Below are 23163 nucleotides of genomic sequence, written 5' to 3' on the forward strand. Positions count from 1 at the left end.
TTGAGGTTTCCATTTGTTGTTGTTGTGGTCTTCAGTCCAGAGACTGGTCTGACGCAGCTCTCCATGCTACTCTGTCCTGTGCAACCTTCTTCATCTCTCAGTACTTACTGCAACCTACATCCTTCTGAATCTGCTTAGTGTATTCATCTCTTGGTCTCCCTCTACGATTTTTACCCTCCACACTGCCCTCCAATACTAAATTGGTGATCCCTTGATGCCTCAGAATATGCCCTACCAACTGATCCCTTCTTCTAGTCAAGATGCGCCACAAATTTCTCTTCTCTCCAATTCTATTCAATACCTCCTCATTAGTTATGTGATCTACCCATCTAATCTTCAGTATAATTCTGTAGCACCACATTTCGAAAGCTTCTATTCTCTTCTTGTCTAAACTATTGATCGTCTACGTTTCACTTCCATACATGGCTACACTCCATACAAATACTTTCAGAAACGACTTCCTGACACTTACATCTATACTATATGTTAACAAATTTCTCTTCTTCAGAAACGCTTTCCTTGCCATTGCCAGTCTACATTTTATATCCTCTCTACTTCGACCATCATCAGTTATTTTGCTCCCCAAATAGCAAAACTCCTTTACTACTTTAAGTGTCTCATTTCCTAATCTAATTCCCCCAGCATCACCCAATTTAATTCAACTACAGTCCATTATCCTCATTTTGCTTTTGTTGATGTTCATCTTATGTCCTCCTTTTAAGACACTGTCCATTCTGTTCAGCTGCTCTTCCAGGTCCTTTGCTGTCTCTGACAGAATTACAATGTCATCGGCGAACCTCAAAATTTTTATTTCTCCTCCATGGATTTTAATTCCTACTCCGAATTTTTCTTTTGTTTCCTTTACTGCTTACTCAATAAACAGTTTCCATTTATATCTCTTATTTATTTATATTTGATGTAATTGTGAGTGTTAGCATTAATACAATATGATTTATTACGCCCACATTATATTTATGTACCAAGTAATGACACAATGATGAGATTCATAAAACCTCTTACCATGTCTGTAGTATTAATTTTGATTCATGTTTTGAGTGAAAGAAATGAGTTGTTTCATTATTATCAATAATTTTTATTCTCCACAGACAATACGAACACCAACAGGGTATGAATTTGTTTGCCAACATGGACCATCCGAGTGTGAGGGCAATAAAATACATGCTTGTGCTATTGATGTTCTGCAGGAAATAGATATTCAGCTCAAGTACATAGGTTGTTTAATGAGTGACTACGATTATCCTGAATTAGTCAGCCAAAAGGTAAGATTATTTAAGTATGTAATAACCAGTTCGAAGTCAATATGGAAACAAATATGTAACATTACAGATACTTTTGTGTCCTTTTACTGTGTAACTGACTTGTTTTTACTTGGGCAAAAGGTGTGAAAGCACTGCAGCAGTTCATAAATAACACAATGTTAACATTTCATCATTCCTTTTTATGAGCAAAAATTGTAAGTGCTGTGAAAGGTCCAAGTTTGACACAACTGGTCCCTATGAGGAAACTAAAATCTTTTCATGTTGTATGTTTGTATTTTACCAGGAAAAAGCTGTAAAGTGAATATTCAATTTCTTCCTATAAGCTTTACAAACACATCTCATTCTTTACCAGAACTAAAGTTTTCCCATCAGCCAATGCATATAATTCAAATGATTCTCTGATTGTCTACTTACTATATTTGCTTCTTTCTTAGTGTGCAAAACAGTTGGGCATCGACTGGAATCCAATTTTATGGTGTTCGAGAGGAACCAAAGGCACTGAGCTCCTGCGAGCATATGGAGAAGCAACCAAAGCTCTGGATCCACCTGTATCTTTCATCCCAACTGTCACATTAAATGGAGTAAGTACCAGTTACACTCAATAATATGCAATTCACACAATTAAAAAATTCTTTAGCGCTGTTGTCTCTCTGTCAACAACACACCAGCATTATATTAACTGCAAGCTGGATTCATGTTTGAATTAAAGAGCAGCATAATTTTCACTGAATACACCTGATGGAGCTAGACACTAATTCTCATGATTGTTCAAATTAATAGAATGGCAGTTAAACTAATGTAGAGGAAGTGGGGGTAGTAGTTTTATTGATGATGCAAATTAAGGGTAAAAGGAGGCTATTAAAGAAAGATTACAAATGTTAGACTTTTCATCCTACTAAGCACAAAATTACTCTTCAGAAAAAAGCCTGCAGCTCGTGGCCTAGTGCCTAGCGTTGCTGCCTCCGGATCACGGGGTCTCGGGTTCGATTCCCAGCCAGGTTGGGGATTTTCTCTGTCAGGGGCTGGTTGTCTGTGTTGTCGTTGTCATCATCATCATCATCAGCAGCAGCAGCATCTCATACATGACAGTGAGTAGATTGGACTGTGTAAAAAAATTAGACTGTGTAAAAATTGGGCACTGATGACTGCGCAGTTGAGTGCCCCCTAAACCAATAATCATCAACATCATCATCATCTCTTCAAAAAGGCAAGTATTCAGTGCAGTGAGACATGATCAGAGGACCTACACATATGAGAAACTGCACAATAACCCTGAAAGAGTGGTTCGGTGTGGGGCGGCGGAGGGGTAAAGTGGACTACGTCATGGTGTTGTGGACCACTGCGGTTGCAGTGGGGTGAATTCTTTCCTGAATGCCATCTTTCCTTCTTGAGGCATAACTATGATAGAGGAATGTAAATTACAGGAGCACTAAAATCAGATTACATCCAAGTGATGTTCAGAAAGTGATAACTTCATACTTTAAAAGCACACTAGATAAATATGATTGCTTGCTCATTTTCTCATTCTTCAGACTTAATTTTTATCAGGCTATAATATAAACTGTAATTAGCAATTTACAGTTGGCTAGTCGGCTACAGAGAGCTAATGATAAATGTAAATAGTAACCATGTTTAGCAAGCAGTGAAGGAAACAAAAGAAAAATTCAGAGTAGGTATTAAAATCCATGGAGAAAAAATAAAAAACTTAGAGAATATAAAATGTAGAATGGCAATGGCAAGGAAAGCGTTTCTGAAGAAGAGAAATTTGTTAACATCGAGTATAGATTTAAGTGTCAGGAAGTCGTTTCTGAAAGTATTTGTTGGAGTGTAGCCATGTATGGAAGTGAGACATGGATGATAAATAGTTTGGACAAGAAGAGAATAGAAGCTTTCAAAATGTGGTGCTACAGAAGAATGCTGAAGATAGATGGGTAGATCACGTAACTAATGAGGAGGTATTGAATAGAATTGGGGAGAAGAGGAATTTGTGGTACAACTTGACTAGAAGAAGGGATCGGTTGGTAGGACATGTTCTGAGGCATCAAGGTATCACCAATTTAGTATTGGAGGGCAGCGTGTAGGGTAAAAATCGTAGAGGGAGACCAAGAGATGAATACACTAAGCAGATTCAGAAGGATGTAGGTTGCAGTAGGTACTGAGAGATGAAGCTTGCACAGGATAGAGTAGCATGGAGAGCTGCATCAAACCAGTCTCAGGACTGAAGACCACAACCACAAAACAGCCATGTTTCAGAGTTTGTATAAAAACACCAGAATAATTTTAGACACTGGAAAGTTGGTAGTGCTAGACACTTACATAGACCATGAAATTGGGCAGAAAAACATTAGGTTTCCATTGCTATTCAAAATCTGTATAAATGACTAGAGAAGAATCTGTAGAATGGACACTGCTTTGTTAGGACACAAATTTGGACATAAAAAGTGGGTGAACTCTATGGTGACTGTCAAAAATTATGCAAGGAACTTGAGACAAACTTTAAAGGAAAGAATATTGAAAGATTTCAAAAACTAAGATTAAAGGCAATGAATCAGTGAGATGTGTATCAGTGCACTAGGGTCTACATCTACTCTTAAATCTACATACATTCTCTGCAAGATGACATAAGGTGTATGGCAGAGGGTACCTAGTACCACTACTTGTTGCTCCATTTCCTGTTACACTTCGAAATGAAGCAAGTGAAAAATGATGGTCTATATGCTTCTGCATGAGTCCTGATTTTTCTTGTCTTGTCTCCACAGTCCTTACGCAAAATGTATGTTGGTGTCAGTAAGGTCATTCTGCAGTCTGTCACAAATTCTAGCCCTTGTAACTTTCTCATTAGTATGATAGTGAATACAGGCCAAAGCAATGAATTAAAATGTGTACCAAGGTCGGGATTTGAGCTTGGGTGTGCTGCCTGGCAGGCAGGTGCACTAAACGACTGCGCCACCCAGTCACTGCAGCTAATACAGCTGCATGGATTACCTTAGTACACCTTTCCTCTACTACAAACTACAATTCAAACCTCAGCCCACCTTGATGTTGCTCTTCTTAACTTTTATCAGTATTACAGAGGCTCTCCAACATTGGAATAGTACCACAGCAGAGAGCAAAATGGAGATAATTCTGGCTGTACCTCAGTTGTGGGTCACATATATTAATACATGCAATTAAACAATGGAAAATCCAGGATGAAGTGAAACAATATTATGAGAAGGAAAGTTGCTCAGTTGTCTGAGACTGCAGTCGTGTGTGTGTGTGTGTGTGTGTGTGTGTGTGTGTGTGTGTGTGTGTGTGTGTGTGTGTGTGTGTGTGTGTGTGTGTGTGTGTGTGTGTGTGTATTGATGACAAAGGCCAATGGCTGATAGCTTTAATTGTGAGAGTCTTTCTGTTGTTCCTATCTGCAACTCAGTATATAAAATTATTATTATATATCAATATATATAATTATTTCAGAGACATATTAAGTCTTGATATCAAGATGGGCTGATGCCTGAATTGGATTTTGTATTGGGGTGAGGGGGTGGGGGACATACTTGGGCAATTTGTGCAGCTGTTTTAGCTGCCATGCAAGGGTGGTCTAGTGGTTAGGGCATTTGGCTGGTGAGCAGGAGACCTGGGTTCAAATCCTGGCCATAGTACAAATTTTAATTGATTGATCTGAACTGTGTTCATTATCATAGGTGAAGTTGGGGCTTAATATGTCTCTGGAAAATATAATTTCATATGATTAATTTCTAATTAATGTTTTCCAAAAAACTAATATCCTTTCATCCACATGGATTCCCATTTGAATTCACAGAGCATTTCTGTAACATTCACACACTGGTCAAATCTATGATCAACAAATGTACAAACAATGGCTTCCATTTGCTCATTCAGGTTAATGTGAATATGAACCAGGACGCTTTTTTCAACATTCTTTGTGACCAAATCTGGCCCTTCCTTCCATATCTGCATGAAGAGAAGCAGTGGACACTCATGTCTTCCAAGGTGACAGCAGCCATATTTATAGGATTTGGGCAGCTAGCTCACTAAATTACCCATATCTTAATTCAGCATAAAATGTCTGGGACAATTTGGTAACAGCAGGTGAAACACAGCAGTCAACATCACTGCAATTTGGTGGCTCTATGGGATGTATTCATCAGTAGGTGGCTTCAGTTTGATCTGAAACTATAACTCATGATTACTCTGAAACTCACAACGAAGTGTGTGGCAGAGGGTTCATCGAACCACCTTGAAGGAATTTCTCTACCCTTCCACTCTCAAACGGCACATGGAAATAAATGAGCACCTAAATCTATCTGTATGAGCTTTGATTTCTCTTATGTTATCATGATGATCATTTCTGCCTATGTATGTGGGCCTCAATAGAATATTTTTGGAATTGGAGGAGAAAGTTTGTGATTCAAATTTCACACAAAGATCCTGCCACATGGAAACGTCTTTGTTTTAATGACTGCCACCCCAATTCATGTATTGTCTGTAGCACTCTCTCCCATATTTTGCAATAATAGAAATGATCTACCCTTTTTTTGATGTCCTTTGTCAGCCCCATCTGACGTGGATCCCACACCACACAGATATAATCCAGAAGAGAGCAGACAAGTGCGGTGTAAGCAGTCTCTTTAGAAGACCTTGTGTACTTTCTAAGTGTTCTGCCCAGTCTTTGGTTTGCTTTCCTCGCATCATTATATATGCAATTGTTCAAATTTAAGTTATTTTTAATTGTAATCCCCAAGTATTTTGTTGAATTTACAGCCTTTAGCTTTGTGGGATTTATCATGCAGCCAGAGTTTAGCAGATTTCATGTGGATGACCTCACACTTTTCATTATTTAGAGTCAATTCCCTCTGTCCACACCATACAGGTGTCTTGTATAAATCACTTTGCATTTAGTTTTGATCATCTGAGTGAGTTTACAAGATGGTAAATTACAGCAGCATTTGCAAATAATCTAAGAGGTCTGCTGAAATTGTCTCCTATGTCATTTGTGTGGATCAGGAACAGCAGAGGACCTGTAACACTTTCTTGGATAATGCCAGATATTACTTCTGTTTTACTCAATGACTTTGTCAGTTACTACAAACTGTGATCTTTCTGACAGGAAATCTTGAATCCAGTCACACAACTGAGATGATGCTACATAGGCATGTAATTTAATTAGAAGTTGCTTGTGAAGAACAGTGTCAAAAGCCTCCTGGAAATCTAAAAATATGGAATCAATTTGACATCGCTTGTTGATAGCACTTATTACCTTGAAAGAATTAAGACCTAGTTGTGTTTCACAAGAACAATATTTTCTGAATCTGTGCTAACCATTTTTCAATAAATTGTTTTCTTTGAGGTAATTAATAATGTTCAGACATGGTATATGTTCCAAAATTTTGCTGCAAATAGATAATAGTGATACGAGTCTCATGTAGCAGATTACTCCTATTTCCTTCCTTGTGTATTGGTGTGATAGGGCATAAAATAAGGACAAAGTTTGTGGTTCAAGCCTCTGACTGTACTATTGGCCTGACTGTAGGCAGGGTGCAGCCCTTCCATCCACATTGGGATTAAGTCTCTTGCCACATCTGCCTTTTATTCCTGGGAAAGATCCCTGGTAGACATTTTGATAGCATGCCGAATGGACTTAGTGCCATTATGGAGAGGTTGGAACAAGGAAAAATGTCCACCCCCATCCTGGATTGAAGCTGGGACATCCAGCACAGGAGTCTACCCACTAGATGACTATGGCTACCTGGATTAGCACTGTGAAAGAAACTTGACCATTCTTTTCTCACCACTTTGAAGCCATTATCAAAGCAAGATGTGGCGTCACACTGCCAAAGTCCTTGCCACCCTGATAATATGGGTTCCCATCAGATCACTGAAGTTAAGCGTTGTTGTGCTTGCCTTGCAGTTTGATGGATGATTGTCTGGTCTGTTGAACGCTGTTGGTAAGCAGGGTGCACTCAGCCCTTGTGAGGTCAATTGAGGAGCTACTTCACTGGGATGTAGTGTCTCTGGTCACGAAAACTGGTAACAGCCAGGAGAGCGATATGTTGAAAACCTGCCCTCCCATATCCACATCCAGTGACACTTATCACTATCAGCCGAGAAAGACACAGTAGTTAGTTGGTACTGTTGGGCCTTCCAAGCCCTGTTAGGACACACAGAGACACGCACTCTGTCTTCCAGCTCATTAAGACACTGAATTCTCATTCAAGAGAAGCACGTTTCAGACGTGCCAATTGATCATCCAGATTTAGATTTTCCATCGTTTCTCTAAAGCAAATGCCAGGATGGCCCTGTGAAGGGAAAGGGCTGATTTTCATTCTAGCATTACACTGAGGTGACAAGTCATGGGATAGCAATAAGCACATATACAGGGTGTTACAAAAAGGTATGGCCAAACTTTCAGGAAACATTCCTCACACACAAATAAAGAAAAGATGTTATGTGGACATGTGTCCGGAAACGCTTAATTTCCATGTTAGAGCTCATTTTAGTTTCAACAGTATGTACTGTACTTCCTCGATTCACCGCCAGTTGGCCCAATTGAAGGAAGTTAATGTTGACTTCGGTGCTTGTGTTGACATGTGATTCATTGCTCTACAGTACTAGCATCAAGCACATCAGTACGTAGCATCAACAGGTTAGTGTTCATCACGAACGTGGTTTTGCAGTCAGTGCAATGTTTACAAATGCGGAGTTGGCAGATGCCCATTTGATGTATGGATTAGCACAGGGCAATAGCTGTGGCGTGGTACGTTTGTATTGAGACAGATTTCCAGAACGAAAGTGTCCCGACAGGAAGATGTTCGAAGCAATTGATCGGCGTCTTAGGGAGCACGGAACATTCCAGCCTATGACTTGCGACTGCGGAAGACCTAGAATGACGTGGCAATTCTTCGTGCAGTTGACGATAACCCTAATGTCAGTGTCAGAGAAGTTGCTGCTGTACAAGGTAACGTTGACCACACCACTGTATGGAGAGTGCTACAGGAGAACCAGTTGTTTCCGTACCATGTACAGCGTGTGCAGGCACTATCAGCAGCTGATTGGCCTCCACGGGTACACTTCTGTGAATGGTTCATCCAACAATGTGTCAATCCTCATTTCAGTGCAAATGTTCTCTTTACAGATGAGGCTTCATTCCAACGTGATCAAATTGTAAATTTTCACAATCAACATGTGTGGGCTGACGAGAATCCGCACTCAGTTGTGCAATCACGTCATCAACACAGATTTTCTGTGAACGTTTGAGCAGGCATTGTTGGTGATGTCTTGATTGGGTCCCATGTTCTTCCATCTACGCTCAATGGAGCACGTTATCATGATTTCATACAGGATACTCTACCTGTGCTGCTAGAACATGTGCCTTTACAAGTACGACACAACACGTGGTTCATGCACGATGGAGCTCCTGCACATTTCAGTCGAAGTGTTCGTACACTTCTCAACAACAGATTCGGTGACCGATGGATTGGTAGAGGCAGACCAATTCCATGGCCTCCGCGCTCTCCTGACCTCAACCCTCTTGACTTTCATTTATAGGGGCATTTGAAAGCTCTTGTCTACACAACCCCGGAACCAAATGTAGAGACTTTTTGTGCTCGTATTGTGGAGGGCTGTGATACAATACGCCATTCTCCAGGACTGCATCAGCACATCAGGGATTCCTTGCGACGGAGGGTGGATGCATGTATCCTCGCTAACGGAGGACATTTTGAACATTTCCTGTAACAAAGTGTTTGACTTCACGCTTGTATGTTCTGTTGCTGTGTGTTTCGATTCTATGATTAATGTGATTTGAAGAGAAGTAACAAAATGAGCTCTAACATGGAAATTAAGCGTTTCCGGACACATGTCCACATAACATATTTTCTTTCTTTGTGTGTGAGGAATGTTTCCTGAAAGTTTGGCTGTACCTTTTTGTAACACCCTGTAGAGAGGGTTGTAGTATCACTTACACAAGGGTGGTGCATTGGCAGAGCTGTCATTTGTACTCAGGTGAGTCCTGTGAAAATATTTCTGAAATTATTATGGCCGCACTATGGGAATTAGCAGACTGAACGCAGAGTGGTTGTTGGAGCTAGTTGCATGGTACATTGTATTTCAAATACTGTTACAGAATTCAATATTCAGAGATCCACAGTGTCAAGAGTGTGCCAAGAATACCAGATTTCAGGCATTGCCTCTCACTACAGACAACACAGTGGCTGACAGCCTTCACTTAATGACAGAGAGCAGCGGCATTTGCATTGAAATGTCAGTGCTAACAGACAAGAAAAACTGCATGAAACCACTGTGCAATGTATCCATTAGGGCAGTGCAACGAAATCTGGTGTCAATGAGCTATGACAGCAGCCTTTTGCTAACAGCATGACATCAACTGCAGTGCCTCCTCTGGGCTTGTGACCATATCAGTTAGACCCTAGACAACTGGAAAACTGTGACGTGGTCAGATGAGTCCTAATTTCAGTTGCTCAGAGCTGATGGTACGGTTAGTGTGATGTATGGCCCCAAGTTGTCGACAAGGCTCTGTGTAAGCTGGTGGTGGCTCCATAATGTTGTGGGTTGCGTTTACATGGAATGGACTGGGTCATCTGGTCCAACTGAATTGATCGTTGACTGGAAATGGTTATGTTTGGCTACTTGGAGACTCTTGCAGCAATTCATGGACTTCATGTTCCCAAACAATTGTGTAAATCTGGACAATAGAGTGAAATATTACACCAACCAGGTCACTCGATACGTATCCCATCAAACATTTATGGGTCATACTCAAGAGATCATTTCATGGACAGAATCCTGCACTGGCACACTTTTGCAATTATAGATAGCTAGAGAGGCAGCATGGCTCAATATCTGCATAGGGAATTTCCAATAACTTGTTGAGACCGTGCCACGTTGTGCTTCTGCACTTTGCCTGTCAAAAGGAGGTCAGACAAGATATTAGGAGGTATCCCATTAGTTTTATCACCTTAGTGTACTGTACAATAGTTCTAAATAATAAAAAGCATTATTTGACATTAGCAAATGTGAGGGGCATTAAATAAGTACTGCAACGCTCCAGTACACCATACCCAAATCAGTGGCCTTATACCACCTTACTGGGAGGGCATGTATATACCTGCATTGTATCACTCTACTGGTTGATGTCACAGCCAAAACGGTGCTGCATCAATAATCTCCCCATCATTTGTGTACTGCTTCCTGTGGAGTGCATCCTTGATTGGGCCAAACAGGTTGAGGAGAATCGCAACCATTTCAATTGACCCTGATACTGACACACTCTTTTACCAAGTTCAATGTCAAATGTCACATTAATTGTATGAGTTGTAATTACTTATTGTACACAAAACAACAAAATCTCATGTATAAAATGTTGAATTAATTCCATTTGTCTTTTTTTAAATAAAGACTCGTAAATTCTAAATTACTGAAATGTGTTAACTTTATGACTCTGACTGTGTCCATCTCCCCCCCCCCCACCCCCCCACCCCCTTTTCCTTTTAATGAGGGATGATTTTTAGTGTTAGTGTATTATGTGGGGCCAAAAAATACTACACTATCTTCTATCACTGTGGTGTAGGTAAGCTAAGGGGTTGGTCACCCCTGCTTTACAACATACACAAATATAATTGAAACAAGTGCACTTTTAGTCAGAGTGTTTGTATACAAAAATACACATAAAAGGTTTGTTGAAAAAGTATTTCCAAATAACTCTGAATTAAATTTTAATTATTAACATTTTTATGTGATGTCATAGAATGGCTAAATAATTTAGTATAACTGCTTCTTCTAGTACTTTATCGGGTAGGTGTAGACTAGATATCTTTAAACTGATTCAAAAAGCAATTCTAAATAAAATAATTATAATGAATAATACAAATAATACACTCTTTATGTTTAACACCATTTACACTCTCATACAACTCCGAATAACAAGTGACAAAATACGAACAACAGTTGTAAATTATTTCTATACTTGCGACATGGTATTGGATACTGCATTGTAAGTACAGTTTCTGTTCTACACGAGCCTGTTACCATCCTTATTCTTGTGCAATCTGAGCTTCTGCTCATGTCTAATTGGCCTCATTATTGGTGTTAAGTCAAGCCTTAATCTTAGCTCTGTATGTGATTGTTTTCACTTAGTATATATGTTGAACCTTCTGTTTTACATGTTGTGTAATTTTTTGTGTGTTTATTTTCAGAAACAGGGTGACCAATCAGCCATCTTATATGACCTGTGGGGAGAAATTTGCAAAATGTTTGAAGTAAGTAGTACATTTCCAGCCATTGCTCACAGATTTTAGGGACTATCCTCGAAATCAGTCCTGTTTTTCATAGATTTTTTTTTGGCACAGAATCAAGTCAAAACTCTCATTAGTAGTGAACTAGAATTCTATGTTTTTCTTGTTTCCCTTTATCACATCAACTTCATTACGTGGCTAACTTGTGTAGTTCCTGCTAAAATAAATTAGTCTCAGACTTTGATAACTTTGTTAGTATTTATTTTTCTCCAGTTTTTCATCAAAACTAATATCTTATTAGCAGCATTCCTGTTTATAATAGTTTACTTATTGGACAATGGTGCAGTTTGCATGAATGAAATTTTTGACAATTTGGATCTCACACTGGAAATGATTATACATTGAAGAAAAATGAACTCCTCAAGCTAGTTCAGTGGTTCATATTTAAAAATAAATATATAAACACACAAATACATTTGTCTCTGCATGTATGCACACAAGCAGCTCACATGGTGACAGAAGCTCCAGTGTCATTGTTATTGGGTTTTAGTTTGTTACCACTACAAGTCCATCCATTCATATGACTGCTTAGTGACAATAATGCTAGTATAAAGGCAACTGGTATATAATGGTATGTAAAATCAAGTGCTCACAGATGACTGTTACTAATGAAGTATGTGGAGACTGCACAGTAACTGGTAGTTTGATGCACGGTATAAGTCACCATGATATGATTCATGGGGCAAAGCAGTGAGATGAGGATACTGTGACAGTGGAGCGGGCAATAGGGGAGGGGAGGTTGCCAAAATAAACTCTAAGACAAAAAGAAAAGATGCACCATGAAGGCATTATTCAAGTGGGACAGAAATTAGTGGATGTGATGTACATGTACAGGCAAACAAATGATTTGGCAAGCTTGATGATAAGCAATATAAACTCTTGACATGTGTGGGTGAGCATTAACATGCTAAAATGTAAGCCCAGGATGGCTTGCAATGAAGGGCAACAAAACAGGGCATTGAATATTGTCAACATACTGCTGTGCTGCAGAAGACAACCAAAGGGATCATGCTGTGATTCCCATGTTGATGATTGCTTCATCAGAGGCTCAACTTTTGACCAATACACCCACTCTGCAATAAAACTTTTTTCCTTCTACTTTTACTGTTATCCATGTAAACAGATATTGAATACTCATGACGCGAAGGTATTTGGAGGGTCCAGATTTCTGCTGAGGATGACTGCAGCCTTGAAATCAAGAGATGCCTTTTATTTGGCAGAAAGGCAGTGTCAAATCTTGTCACAGTTTTGAGGACTAGCGATATAGCTTAAACAACAAAGACCCATTTAGTAAAGGCTACAGTCTTTCTGTTGCGATGTTCATATGTGAGACCTATATGAAAGGCTGAACGGCATAGGAAAGACACCTTTGAACTTTGGTGTTGGAAGACATTCCTTAGAGTTCCATGCACCACAAACAGAACAAACAAGTCATTATTACAACAAATAAAACCAGACTGCAGCTTGGAAAATCTGTTACTGAAACAAAAACTGATTTACTTCGGGCACATCATGAGAAGGACCTTAAAGCTGGGGAAGATGAAAGGCACAAGAGAAGGGGTTGTCAAAAGTTATGTGGATTGATGTCATAGAAGTAATGAATTATAACCCATGAAGTCTGCAGGAGAAATAGGCATGCTTTAGCTCATGGGATCAGGGTTGAAATTCACAAAACAAATAGAGGGGAGGGAGAGGGACTGATGAAACGGGCCTAATAAATAATTTAATTTTTCCAATACTTACAGGTGTACCTAGTGAACTGCCTTTATATTTTAATACAAAAGCTCATATAAACATTAACAAATTCATGCCCTGGCATTCAGAGCTATAAACAAATGTATTTTTTGTGCAGCCCATGATATAACAATAATTGCACTGAGGTGATGTTAAGTCACACAGGCATAATGAAAAAGAATAGTAGAAATATGATAAAGTGTACAAATTGTGGAGCAACAATGGGGGAGAAAATCTAACTTGTTGGTAAAAAAAGTAAAGGATTAGCATAATTTACTAGTGAATGTCTTCAGTCCTTTTCAAGAAAGCATCAGCAAGTTTAAATACCTGGTTCTGCAATGTCAAAATTCCCAAGAATGTATAATTTAAGATAATTGGGAATTTAGTAACAAATAGTAAAATGTAGTAGCAGTAGTTGCTATTGTTGTTGTGATTCTGTCTGAAGATTGGTTTGATGCTGTTCATCAAGTGCAAGTTTCATCATCTCTGCATAAACTTTACATTGCTTGCTGCAGCCAATTTCTTTTTTGCCCAATTTGATTCACTACTTCTCCATTAGTTGTCCAAATTATCCATCTAATCTTTACTTTTCTCCTGTAGTACTAAACTTCAAAAGCTTCTTCTTTTCAGAACTGTTTATCATCCACATATCACTTCCATATAGTGTTAAACTTGAGACAAATGTCTTCAGGTACGACATCCTAACACTTACTTGTTTTCAATGTTAACAATTCTCTCTTTCTCAGAAATGCTTTTATTACTATTGACAGTCTGTGTTTTATATCCGCTCTACTTCAGTCATCATCAGTTATTTTGAGGAACTCTTAGACAGTTTTTATAATCTCTCTTCCTAATACAATTTCCTTAGCTTTATTTGACTTAACTAAAGTACATCCCATTACCCTTGCTTTACATTTATTGATGTTCATGTTATAACCACTTTGCAAGACGCTCCATTACATTCAACTTCTCTTCCAAGTCCTTTGCTTCTGCCGTTTGAATTACAATGTCATTGGCAAACTTAAAAGTTTATCTTTCTTGATCTTGAACTTCAATTCCAATTCCGAATTTCTCCTTGATTTACTTCACAGCTTGCTCCACATACAGATTGCATAACATGGGGGATAGGCTCCATCACTTCTCACTCCTTTCGCAACTACTGCTTCTCTTTCATTCCCAACCCATTATAACATGTGATTGTGAAGTGTAAAGCATTAAGTAATCCAAATGATGCTTGCATCAAATACTATAAGGTATGTTACATTGTTGTTAACTACCTTGACAGAAACCACAATTGGCTATCACATGTATAGTTTTAGATGTTGTTTAATAACTGAAAATGCTGTATTCTCTTTTCTCTGTGAGGTACTGGATGGGTTAAACAGAAGGTTTCGAACACAAGGCATATTTTTTTTATTTAACTATGGCATTTGATTACATTGATCACAAAATGTTGCTCCAGAAGTTGGATCATTACGGAATACAGAGAGTAGCTCATAATTGGTTCACCTGTTGCTTTAGCAACAGACAGCAAAAGGTCATTATTCACAGTATTGAGAATGGGTCTGAGTGGGGTACAGTCAAATGAGGGGCACCCCAAGAATCAGTGTTGGGACCACTCCTGTTCCTTATTTATATAAATGATATGCCCTCTAGTACTATGGGTAACTCTAAAATATTTCTGTTTGCTGATGACTCTTGCTTTGTAGTAAAGGATGTTGTGTGCAACATTGGCTCAATTTCAAATAGTGCAGTTCATGACAAGTTCATGGCTTGTAGATAATAAACTAACACCAAATCACAGTAAGGACCTTGGAGATTTGCTCCGCAATTTGGTCCTACGGAACTTCATGTAAATAAAAAATAAATGAAACTCTGGCATGTGTTGATAAACTTCCTCCATGACAAAAAGTTCTGTGAGGGTGTGCTGAATAGTAATGCCTCGAAATTTGTTATGTTAAAACACTTAGTTTTTAAATAAAACAAATGTTATGCCCCATACAATTTTCATTTGTTTCTAAAACTTAGAAACACCTTTGAGGACTTCACTTTGATAATGGTGAAGCACAAGCAGAGGTGAGATTGCGGCTCTGTCAACGAAGTCAAACATTCTACAGTGATGGTATCAACAAACTGGCCTTTCGTTTGGGAGAATGTTTGCGCCAGGATGACTATATTGTAGACATGAAGGATAAAGAGGTAGAATGTTAATGCAGTTTGTTTTATTTCACTAGATTTAAAAGTTTTCACATAAAAAATTCAGAGGCATCACTTTTCAGCCTGCTCTCGTATATTATCATTATTCATCCAGTCATGAAATGTGGGGGAGACATTCATCTCATAATATTAAGAGTTAAGGAATATGTAGAGTGACCGAGCGGTTCTAGGTGCTTCAGTCCGGAACCGCGCTGCTGCTACGGTCGCAGGTTCGAATCCTGCCTCGGGCATGGATGTGTGTGATGTCCTCAGGTTAGCTAGGTTTAAGTAGTTCTACGTCTAGGGGACTGATGACCTCAGATGTTAAGTCCCATAGTGCTTAGAGCCATTTGAACCATTTTTGAATATGTGGACATACCAAGCAGGAAGTTAGCAAGGACTAGAAATTTTCATTAACTGAATTGACTTTGAATCTTAAGTCAATTACCACTCTTTGCTTGGTGTATACCAGTAACATTTTTCTAAGTTGAACAAGATGTTTACAATGTTAATGATTTTCTTGATATGCATACTGGCGACATTAGCTTTTAGTGTTATTACTGTTCTGTGGTTGACTACTGTATTAACCCTTTAACTGCTCTGGATGTATTAACATGCACACCTTTGTACCTGACCCTGTATGCTCTGAATTGATTCTTGAAACTTTTCTCTTCCCACTAGGCAGTTGCCTTCCGTAACAACAGAATACCATTTGAGGTGATGCTTGAAAACCCTGTGTTTCTGTGCAGGCGTGGATACAAGAGGGAATGGGGTGAGGGGAGCAGTCAGTCATTACAGCCTCCCATCCAAAGAGCAGTTCCAATTTGGTTTTAGCAGGAAGACAAAACAGCAGTAGTGTTAATCCCCTGTTGCCCACACCGAAACTAACTTTATTGTGCAGTCTTTCTTCCTGTCATTCTAGCAAAGTTAGGCAGTACTCTAGAAGAGGAGCGGGAGGCCCTTTACTGGGGTTTATTAGACCCAATCTCTTCAAGAATTAGTGACCCAAGTATTTTTGGTCTTTTGATCTCCAAGGCTTTGCAGTGGAAGATTAAATATGGTGTGGTTTCATCCGCCACACCACACTGTTACACTTAAGGAAATCTTTATCTATTCTCATAGTGTACACGTGTTCCTTGAGGTTTCCATGGCCAGTCATTGAACTTGACATGAGTTTAATCTGCCTCCTCTTTAAGCCCAGAATGGCAGAACTTTCAGCATCATTAGCATGCCAAGTTTCTGTTTTTGGGTCTTAGTATAAAGTTCTGTGTGCTGCCTACTGATCCAGATGCATAGTTACCACCTTACTGAGAGGATAGGTTGTGGTCCAACTCAATAAATGGGATTGTTGTGACTAGCTTGTCAGCTTGTTTGTTACCATAATACCCGTGTGATGAGGGACCCACAACAGGTTTACACTGTTGCTTTCCCCTAGCCTCACAAGGGATTCATGGCATTCTGTGATGATTTTTGATGTTTTTGTAGGGCCTGATAGAGATGTCAGAGCTTCTTGGCTGTCTGAATGAATGTGCGAGGGCCTTCCCCCCCCCCCCCCCCCCCCCCAACCTCCAATATTTTATAAATAAAAGACAAGTTCATAGAAAACAATTATTTTATTACCAAAAGTTTTGTACACTTATGGTTACTTTCCAACACAATCACCGAAAAGATTGGGACATTTGTCATATCTGTGGGCAAGCTTTGCAATACCCTCTTCAAAAAATGTTGCCGCCAATGATTTCAAATGGTTGTGCCAGCAGTGTGTGGACCAGTGTTGCATTGGATCAACACAATTCCTGAAGTCAGCATTCCTCTTTGTTTATGCAGCCCGGAACCACTATCATTGCAGCTGCTTATTGTGAAACTTTGTTGTTTGCCGAGAGCCATTCAAAACAAACGAAGAGGAAGGATCCGTGACAACGATCATCCACACAGTGCTGGCACAACCCAACGGCTCCTTGAACAATTTCAATGGGACATTTTCGATCATCCGCTGTACAGTCCTGACCTGACACCCAGAGACTTTCACCTTTTCCCTGAACTGAAGACGTGGCTTGAAGGACAGCACTTTCAAACCAACAAAGATCTTCAAAACAACATCAATGCTCATTTGAAATCATTGGTGGAAACATTTTTTGAAGAGGGTATTGCAAAGCTTGTCCGCAGGTACAACAAATGTCTCAATCTTTTCGGTGATTATGTTTTGGTAATAAAATAATTCTTTTCTATGAACATGTCTTTTATTTATAGCTTATGAGAGGTTGAAGAGAGAGAGAGAGAGAGAGACAGAGAGAGAGAGAGAGAGAGAGAGAGAGAGAGAGAGAGAGAAAGAAAGAAAAACAACCCTCGCAGATGCTATGATTCTTGTAACGCCTATGTGGGTTCTCCTCTGTGCACACACCCTAATAGCAAATACCTCCAACTGGAATATAATGCACAGCTTCCTTAGAGAGACTGCACTCTCCAGTCAAGGTTGCACCTGTACACCCTGGCAACAACACTTTCATCTGTTTTCCACTAGTCAGTAAACCACTCTGTCACAACCCTGCACCCTACTTTCAATTGTCTCATTGAAAGATTTATTCAAACAGTTGGAAGCTATCACATAGTGAACCAGAATTTCCCTGACCATTTCTATATTTACCACATGCATTATATGTGAACTACAAAGCGAAAAGCGGCCTTTTGTTCGAGAATTAACATTTTCAGTAAAAGCAAACATGTTCAATAACATCAACAATATCCGTTTTCATCTTTTTGTTTATTATAACAACTTGCTTTATTCTGCATGCCTATATTGATTTGAAAATTGCTTGAATCCAACAGGAATCAATGTCATTAAAAGCAATCAATATCAGTCTTCTGAAAATGGACCTCTTGATGTTATGGGGAAATAACATTGGTCTGACAGGATGTCCCTTTTCAAAATCTCGCAGCTGTGTATGCAGTGCTTCAGAAAATAACCCCTCAAATTTTAGAAGCATTTTAATGAGCACAGAGTAGTTTTCTATAAAAGAACACTACTTTGTGATTACAGTGAAACCAAACAAGACAAGTGGTCCCTTTTTATATGAGAATTATAAATATCTACTGATGTTGCCAATTTGCAGTTGGCCATAACATGGAATACAAATGCCAATACTTTGCCAAAAGAAAACCGCACACGATTCACTCATTTCTCTCAATTTGCGACAAGTTTACTTGGTTTTAAATTTATGTACACTGCATTGTGCGATAGGTCGTGTGTGTGTGTGTGTGTGTGTGTGTGTCAGGGGGGGGGAAAGGGGGGGGGGCACTTTGGTGGGTGTGTGCATGCACACCAATATTCCACCTGTAACTCACTTCAATTTAGAGATAGAAATCTAATTTTTTACTTTTTTTACAAACGTTCAGAGTTTAAGTCTGAATGTATTAAATTACAGCAACTCAAAATCCAAAAGTTTTGACATGAGGTCCCTTTTCACTTTCCATCTCACATAGATATCCTAAAGATTTCCAGTTTTGAACCTGCATGCTCCTGCCACTGCCTCCAGTTTGATCCATGGGTGCAATGGGGGCATGGTCTCCAACCCAACAGTGTGTGTGCTGCTTATTCTGCCATTACCCTTCATCCATACATTGGTACCAATGTTTACAGAACAGCATCCACACATTCAAGCCAACATCCAGTTGAATTCATGTAGAGACAATTTAAACATGTCTGACGCACAGATCGAAGTAGGTGCAGTTGCGTTTCTGAGTGTGAATAATTGATTTATCATTGCAAAAAGAAAAAAAAATGTAAAATAAGATACTGGACTATAACACTTCACACATTTCAAAACCAGTAAGTTTTAAATAAGGTATGAGACTGAAGACAAACCATATAGTTATATATATATTTTATCAGTTGAGGCCACTGAACTGACAGTCTTTTGTCCTCTTCTGTTATGGTTGATAGGCTGACATAAAGACTGTTTATTTCTATCTCTCTCTCTTTTTTCATTTGACTATAGCACATGCCATACTGAATTTTTGCTGGATGCATTCCATGTGTCCACAGTGGCATTGCGATTTTTGTGGTTCCTTGTAACAGAATTCCACAAATATACCTCTTGCTGGTAAAGTTGCAATAACTGAAAAATTTCCACGTTACTCCACAGTTCCTGAGACAATGTGATCTCAAAAATCCATCCTAAATATACAAGTGGCAAACTCTGGTTGAGATACAACAACCAAAGCAAACAACAATGGTGCAAATGTGTGGTCGACATATCGATATTGGACCCAACGTCCTTTGATATACAGTCAAAATACCCACAAGCAAGAGATGTACCAACATTGGGGCCAATGCTATTTTGTTGCTCCACACACTGGACCAACTAAAAAATTACAAGCTTAAAGTTTTGCACAGGATACTTTTCAGTTGCTTGTCTGAGGATGTGTACAGGTTTGTGGCCTGACTGCCTGCAGAAAAGATGCCAGGCAGATAAAGATGCCCATTTGCAGACTAACTGTATCTGTTGTCAATAACAAATCCAACAAGGGTCATAAGCCCACAGGTAGAACAAGCAAATCACAGTAAGTTGAAAAAAGCAATATGGAAAGGGAATGACTAACCACTGGAAGTGACAGAAAGAAATGTCATTCCTCCCCCGCCTCTTATATGTTTGCATACTCATAGACTACAGGCCTGTATTCACAGGCATAGTACTAAAAGACTTACTGATAATGATATGTGCACACTTTGATTTCATATCATGCATATTATGATGATAAATTTGTGAGAGTTTGTTGCCACTGTATTTATTAAATCAGAACAATATTGCAGTGCCTGTGTTGTTAAGAAGAATAATGGAATGCACCTTCAGACATGCATGCGTACATGAAATGTATTTGGAGTTGCGAATATGAACAACCAACAGCTGTATAAGGGAATTAAGACATTGAAAATTTGTGCCGTACCAAGACTCAAACCAGGATTTCCTGCTTTACGCAAACTGTTGCCTCAAATGGTTGGTCTATCTGTGCATGACTCCTGGCCATACTTAAACTTCCATATGTCATTGTTCCTGCATTATGACATGTACTAGTACACACATTATGTAATTTCTGTATAAGGGAGGACATTTTAATTGAAAGTCGCTGCCTGGTATCAGTGGATAAATACGATACTGCAGTGCCTGTGTTAAGGAGGATGACACAACGTTCCTTTGGACATGAATGCATCTGCCAATATCATGCAGCGACTTTCAATTAATATGTCCTCCCATGCATGGGAATTACATAACGTGTGTACGAGTACAGGTTGTGATGCAAGATTGATGATTGTCTTGGGTCTTGTCATTAGTCATGCATTGATAGCCGAAGCGTTTAAGGTGATCACTCACACAAAGTGAGAAATCTGGGTTCGAGTCCAATTCCAGCACAATTTGCATTTTCATCATTCCCTGACACAGCTGAAGGTTGTTCGTATTCACAACTGTAAATACAGGGTGTACATAAAGTCCGGGAACACTTTCAATTATTTATTGCACAAGAACTAAACATTGTACAGATGTCATACATATTGCATTTTGAATGGAAACTATGAAAGTTTTTTTTACAAACATTCAATGTGCAAACCACGAGTGACCTGACAGACATCAATACAGTAATCAGATTCTTGCCATACCCATCCCAACATGGCATCGTCAACTGTGGCAGTCACTTCCCGTATTCTCTCCCGGAGCTCTGCTACATCACGTGGTAGAGGCGGTACATACACCAGATCTTTACTGTTCCCCTACAGAAAAAAGTCACACGTAGTGGGATCTGGTGATCGGGGAGGCCATTTCATGAAATAGCTCTCCCTTTCTGTAGCATTGCCGAGCCATCTATGCGGCAGCACTGTGTTCAGGTAGCCATGAGCTTCACGATGAAAGTGGGGTGGAGCCCCATCCTGCTGAAAGATGAATAGAAAGTCTGATTGTATTTGAGGTATCAGCCATTGCTGCAACATGTCCAAGTAAGAATATCCTTATGAATGTCTCTTGTACGTGCTCCACATTCACTTCACTCACACTGGGATGTCCACTTCTCTTTGCCGGGCACAAGCAACCTGTCATAACGAATTTGTTCTGCCAGTGGTAAATGGCCTTCTTTGTTGGTGGCTTCTTACCGTACTTGGTTCTAAACATCTGTTGAACAGCTGTAGCACACTTGCTTTTGTCGAACTCTGACACACAAAAAGCTTGCTCTGCACCCTGATCTCACCGTGTTTGCGACTAGGGCTGACTATCAGCAAATTACCAAACTATGCTGTGGGGGTATACTTCAAAATGACAATACTATGATATCTGTACAACATTTGGTTCTTGTGCAATAAATAATTGAAAGTGTTCCCGCACTTTATGCACACCCTGCATTAAATGAAGAGCCTGAAACATTACCTCTGAAATTTTGGGATGTATTTCTCTGAATTGGATTTTCTTGGAAATTATGCTAAAGTGATGTATTAAGCACTGATGCAAATAAAGTAATTGTTGTTATTATTATTATAACATTAAACATTTTATTTATTTTATTATTGTTATTGAAATCCTAGGTATATTTAGCATGTTAAAAGGGGGTTAACAGCAAGTTTGTTTGTTTGTGTGTGTGTTTGTTTGTTTTTGATAATTACTCATTTCATACAATTACAGAATGTACAAATAATGGAAAAATTGTTTTCTTTTTCAGTCGCCCAAGCCAAGCCAGTGTGTCCCTTGGTACTATAGGATATTTGAATAATATAATTTACATCTCAAAGTGGTTTAGAAATGATTTGACAGGATTCACTTATGTCAGTGCTGTGGAAAATTAAAATCTGTGGACCATAAATAACAAATATAAATGATTGGACAATGTTTGGAGATTTTAACCTTCCACAAATTCATTTTACATTTTTGTATATAATGTAACAACCTGAACAACCTTTGTAAATTGTAATGTCAGAACACGTGGGAAAGTGTTCTAATATTAAAAAGTAAAGTTATACCTGTGTTAATATTTATTGCTTTTTAAGTAGTGTTACAACTGGAAAAAGCACTGTTACTCGAACACCAGAGCTTTGTGATATTGGGCAATAATGAAAATACCAGAGAGACTAAAAGGATATATCTTATTTGTGAAAAGTCAAAGCAGAAAGGCATAGTTCCATTCTCTCCCACACTTTTGCTGACAGAACATTCTGGAGTCTCATTGTTTTTGATGATGGTTTCATTCTCAAAGATTTGTCATAAACAGTAGTTATAGCCATATTCTGTTTTGCCCCATTTTAAGTGTAAGCTAGCTTTGTGCTACATCATTTATTCAATCAAATTGCAATGTTTAATGCTCAACTTGTTTTAAAAATTTCCTGCCATTTGTGTTATTTATTTTCAGGCAAAAATACCATGGTAAGACTGAACTTTTCCCATTCAACACACTCTTTCAAATACAGTGTGTATTACATAAATAAATATGTTGTAGAGTTCACATACTGAACTGTAAGTCCATACTGTAAATGCAAAAGTGTTTGTCTGTTCCTTTTCATGACTAAACTGTTCAACCAATTTGGATGAAATTTGGTATGCAGATGTATGTCCTGGGGGTCTCGATCCAGGTAATTTTCTAAATTTTAGATGGAAAATAGTGAGTTT

At 38.9% G+C, this 23163-nt stretch overlaps 1 protein-coding gene across 1 annotated transcript in view; it reads left to right on the forward strand.

The window, feature by feature from the left end:
- Positions 1–22481, forward strand: part of LOC126210300 (GILT-like protein 1) — a 101525-nt gene extending 79044 nt beyond the window's left edge. The window contains exons 3-6 of the mRNA XM_049939495.1: positions 1107–1280; positions 1715–1861; positions 11495–11557; positions 22223–22481. Coding sequence (XP_049795452.1) covers positions 1107–1280; positions 1715–1861; positions 11495–11557; positions 22223–22273 — 435 coding nt within the window. The 3' untranslated portion in view covers positions 22274–22481. The remainder of the gene's footprint in view (positions 1–1106; positions 1281–1714; positions 1862–11494; positions 11558–22222) is intronic.
- The last annotated feature ends 682 nt before the right edge of the window (positions 22482–23163 follow it).

The sequence above is a fragment of the Schistocerca nitens genome, chromosome 10 (genome assembly GCF_023898315.1).
Source record: "Schistocerca nitens isolate TAMUIC-IGC-003100 chromosome 10, iqSchNite1.1, whole genome shotgun sequence".
Classification (NCBI taxonomy): Eukaryota; Metazoa; Arthropoda; class Insecta; order Orthoptera; family Acrididae; genus Schistocerca; species Schistocerca nitens.